This window comes from Eschrichtius robustus, chromosome 11 (genome assembly GCF_028021215.1).
Source record: "Eschrichtius robustus isolate mEscRob2 chromosome 11, mEscRob2.pri, whole genome shotgun sequence".
NCBI lineage: Eukaryota > Metazoa > Chordata > Mammalia > Artiodactyla > Eschrichtiidae > Eschrichtius > Eschrichtius robustus.
This window is the reverse complement of record NC_090834.1, coordinates 64106191-64110897: the sequence shown is the minus strand read 5'-3', so window position 1 is coordinate 64110897 and position 4707 is coordinate 64106191. Positions and strand designations below refer to the sequence as shown.

General features: G+C 41.3%; 1 protein-coding gene across 1 annotated transcript; it reads right to left on the bottom strand.

Moving 5' to 3' along the window:
• Nucleotides 1-3253: 3253 nt before the first annotated feature.
• On the bottom strand, nucleotides 3254-4063 carry LOC137771930 (olfactory receptor 52I2-like). The gene has a single exon (XM_068555722.1). The coding sequence runs from the start codon at nucleotides 4061-4063 to the stop codon at nucleotides 3254-3256; it is 810 nt and encodes a 269-aa protein (XP_068411823.1).
• Between the last annotated feature and the right edge of the window lie 644 nt (nucleotides 4064-4707).

Sequence of the window (4707 nt, the reverse complement as noted above, 5' to 3'; positions counted from 1 at the left end):
TGCTTCCAAGTTGCTCCTTGAGCATTAGCAGTAGGAGGGGAGAACTTGCTATCATCCGCCTGGAGGGGAATGGACTGGTAAGTCACAGACCTGGTCTTGGCAAAGGGTTGAACAGACCTACATTAGAGGGAACATATATCTTTGTGTGTGTAGGGGGGTGGGGCGGGGGGACTCCCTGGGGAAGTGTGTATAGACTTGAGAAATAGATCTTTAGGAAGTGCTTCCAGCTATGTCCATGGAAACTTAACAGAGAGTCTAGGGACTGAATCAGTGTTGTTCTTTTCTGTGGTTTTATTAGGCCAAATCTTGGAAGGTTCCTAGAAAAAGAGAATTATTAGGTGATAAATTCATTCAAACCTAGAATGAATTAAGGAGTGAAATGGCATTATTTGTAATGTGCTCTTTGGGGTTTTTTTTTTAATTTTATTTTTTACATTTATAAGCTGATTTGGGTGCTGTGATTACTTGTTAAAAGAATTACAAGGTTAAGTATATTATGTGTTATCATAATGTCTGATTTTTAAGACCAGGCAAAAAGATAAAAGGTCTTAAGTGTATGAAAATCCTTTTCTCTAGGGTAGTTGCTTACACTTCCTTTCTAAGAACAAAACCTTATTTGTCTGCTTCACCATAGTAGCCCCAGTCTAGCATTGTGTGTGTGTGTGTGTGTGTGTGTGTGTCTAAATATTTAAGTGAGGGAACTTTCATTCATATGCCTAGAATCAAAACGAAAATAAGATCTTCTTGCCTTATAGGGGCATGAAAGACTGGATGTTATTTAATTACAGTCCTGTTCAAAAACTGATTTGATGGCTAATTACAAAAGTGGTCCTGAAGGGGACAAGGCAGGTAGCCATGTGGAGGGCAGAGTGCCTGCACTGCTCCCTGGAATGCCTAGGGTTGTACCTCCAACTTGGTGTGATAATTCACTACAAGGCAGGGGTGAACTTTGCCCATCCTTGTTTTGCTGGCAGAGAAACCAAGGGGTGCAATGCCTGAGCCTTGAGGGGGAAGGCTATTCAAAAGGTAAAATGCTTGGGTCCTGCGAAAGGTGGAGACAGCGGGCAAACCTTGGGGTAGCAACTCCCCACAGGAAATCCAATCTCTCTTTTTTTCCAAGCAGGATTGGCTGTAATCTCTTAAGAATCCTAACACTGATAGTCTACTGTTGCTCCCAGGCTCTAGTTAAAAGAGCACACGTTGCTTCACATGCTAGGGCGGGGGTCGTATCTGAGTATATTGGGAGAAGCACAGGTTTTTCTGTTTGGGGCAGCCATGGCAGAGAACCAGTCCGTTTTAGGAAGTATGAAGTTCAATATTTGAGTACCAACGGTGGGTCTCAGCTAGTTTCAGTGAGTACCGGTGTGAATGAAACACAAAGCTGGCAGGGCAGGCTTCTGATTGAAATGCTGAAAAGAAATTTCTGTTTTGAATGCAGGCTGGACTATCCCTTTGTCACTTTCCATCAGATGCTTTAATGCGTCTAATAACTCGTTGATTAAATGGGCATAGCCAAATCATTGGGTTGCTTGTAGAGAAAGAATAGTGTGACTACATGGAAATTTTATCAAATATGCTTAACCATCTCACGATCTTGATTTGGTTTTATGTTATGGGGTTGCAAGGGAAGGAGAGTTTCTTTTTTCTACTCTTTGGGAACTCAGTGCATCGTTATCTGATTTTGAGAGGTTGACTCCTACTTCTCTGATATTCAGAAATAGAATACATTCTAGGTAGGTAAATATCAATATTAGCAAAGAGTATGGATGCTAAGTTGTTAAGCATGAGATCCCTCTGGAACAGTTACTGCATGAATGCTGATCTACGCAGGAATACAGTTTCAATAGTGCCTAGGGCTACCCTTTAAAATTATGGAATTAGAAATTTATTGGGTATATTTTTAAAGTATATACAGTAATTCAGGTATTGTTTTATGTGCTTTCCATTCATTATTTTATCTTCAATACCCTCTATGAATTAGTGTTGTTTCCTCATCAGTAGAAAGGAGATATTAAGACTCAAATACAATAACTTGCCATCAACACTTACTGGGAAATTATCTTAAGATTTTCGGATATACCAGGGTCAAATATATGTACCTCTTACATATGAAATCTCTTTCTTTTTACATATACTGATTATTCAGTTTAAGACTTTCCGAAAGGGGAAAAATAAAAACAAAAAACCAATGAATTATCTGATGACCTGGAAAGAGTGGTGATATTTCAACTTCATTATTATTATTGTTCTCTATTAACCTTTTTATCCCAGAGCATACCTCCTTAGAGATGTCCAAAAGAAGAAAGACCTGTGTTATATTTGATCCCTCTATTTTGTATCTTACAGTTAAGTTACACAAGCAGGACTAAGAAGCAAAGAGATAGATGTCAAAACCAAACTCACGTTGCTTTAGCTTCTGTTGCTTAGAAACAGAAAGCTGGTGATTAGTATACTGATTACAACTAGCTTAACAATAGTGGGAATATTAAAAGGCTATAGAGGTATATCTTATAGAACTTAATAACGGGGATGTACCTAGGTGTTGAAAATGAATTGGAACCAGAGAACCAGAGACTTAGTTTCTTCATCCCATTTTGCTAATCTGTTTCTCTTGGCTGTGGAACAGATTTCTCTTTCCAAGTTCGTGTGCTGGAAAATGGCCACCATCAGTGACCCCAAGTTTGTATCTCCTCAGATAAACTGGGATCCATTTTGACTGGAGACAGACTCTGGTCCAGGTGTCAGCACATGACCCAAGTTGAGTGGATTCATCAATGGGCCAGAGGTCAGGTCATATATATTAACAGTTGCTTCCATATAATAACATAAGGAGAGGAACAGTTGTGAGAAAATCAGTCAGGTATGGGGGTACCTAACAGTTGGTTTCTTCTGCAGAGGGACTGGTAGGATACTAAGTTGGAAATGTAGGTCAGAATCTAAGGAAAGAAAAATCCCCAATCTATATTCTCTTCCCAGACTTACCTCTGATTCAGATACTAGTTAATTGAAACCATAAAACACATTGTCAGAAAATTATTTCATTTATATCCTTGCTAAAAATTGAAAAGTTAGGCAAAGTTACCCTTTACAGCTTCATCTTAGAACTTCTGTGGTACCAGGTGAACCAAACCAGCTCCACAGACCTCTAAGGCATCTTTGAACTTGGCTGGAACGCTCAAGGTCTGAACAGACTTTGTGTTCATGAACCCAGGTTGGAGTGGTTAAAGAGGCAGTGCGTCAGCAAGCTCCATGTTCACTCCCTTATTTGTTTGGTTCTCAGGCCATAGATGATGGGGTTTAAGGTTGGTGGGATGATTAGGTACAAGTCAGCTAACAGCACCTGGATGTGCAAAGGCACTATGTCCTTCCCTAGCCAGGCCACATAGATGGATGCCATCCCAGGTAGGTAGTACAGAGCCATAACCCCCACGTGGGAGCCACATGTGCTTAATGCTTTCAACTGAGCATTCTTTGAGGAGAGACCAAATACTGCCTGAAGAATCAAGTTATAGGAGGCAGCAATAAAGGCCACCTCAGAACCCACAGTAATGGAGGAACCCATCAAGCTGTAGAGACTACTGGGCATGGGGTCGGCATATGCCAACTTGGCCACAGCTATGTGCCCACAGTAGGAATGGAGAACCACATTGGAGCCACAGAAAGGCAGATGACTCACCATCCAACTCAGTGGAGTCGTGAATATGATAGCTCTGATAGTGATGATCACACTCATTCCCAGTATCACTTGAGGTGTGAGAATGCTCTTGTAGTGTAGGGGCTTACAGATGGCCACATAGCAGTCAAAGGCCATGGCCAGTAGCAGCCCTGTCTCCACAGCTGTGGCTGCATGGACAAAATACATCTGAGTGAAACAAGCATTAACGCTGATGAAGCTGTCTCCTAAGGAGAAAATGCTCACCATCTTGGGCACTACCAAGGAGTCCATAACAATGTCCACAGCAGCCAGAATATACAGGGAGCAGTACATGGGCTCTTGTAGAGTGGAATCCATCAAAATTACAGTCACTATGAGGGTGTTTCCTAACAGGGCTATGGTATACATGATGCTCAGTGAGATAACCAGCCAAAGATGTGAAGATTGCAAACCTGGAATACCCACCAGGACGAGGTGGCGGGGGTTCCATTGTATGGTTGTAGGGTGGCCCCAGCATCACAGATGAGACTGCTTTCCTGTTAATATATAAAATGATGTAAAAGGATGCAATCCTGTAAGACTTGTTCCCAGCTATGGTGTTAGGAGAGCCTGATGGTATGCTCAACTCAGTGGACCACAGGATTAAGGAACTGACATCTGACAAAATTTTCCTGCTCCACCTTCCATCCTCCTCAGTACTGTGCCTTACTAACTTCTGTTCATCGTTCAAATATGAGTTACTTCCTTCAGGAAGTCTTCTCTGCCTCCTGCCCCATCCCATGCAGAAACTAAATTAGGTACCTTCAGAGCTTTTATGGACTCTCATCCATGCTGACCTCTGAGGGACCTAAATTGACAATTCCAATACTCTACCTGTGACTTTATTGTATTCAATCATATGTGTCTTGTTCATGGCCTTATACCTTATACCAAGTGTGTGCACCCATAGCTGTGGTGCACAAGTCCATTAAAAGAAGATATGTGTACTCATTATAGCAAACAGTTGAATGAATGAATGAGAAAACAAAGGAAAGAGTTTTTCTTTTATTTTT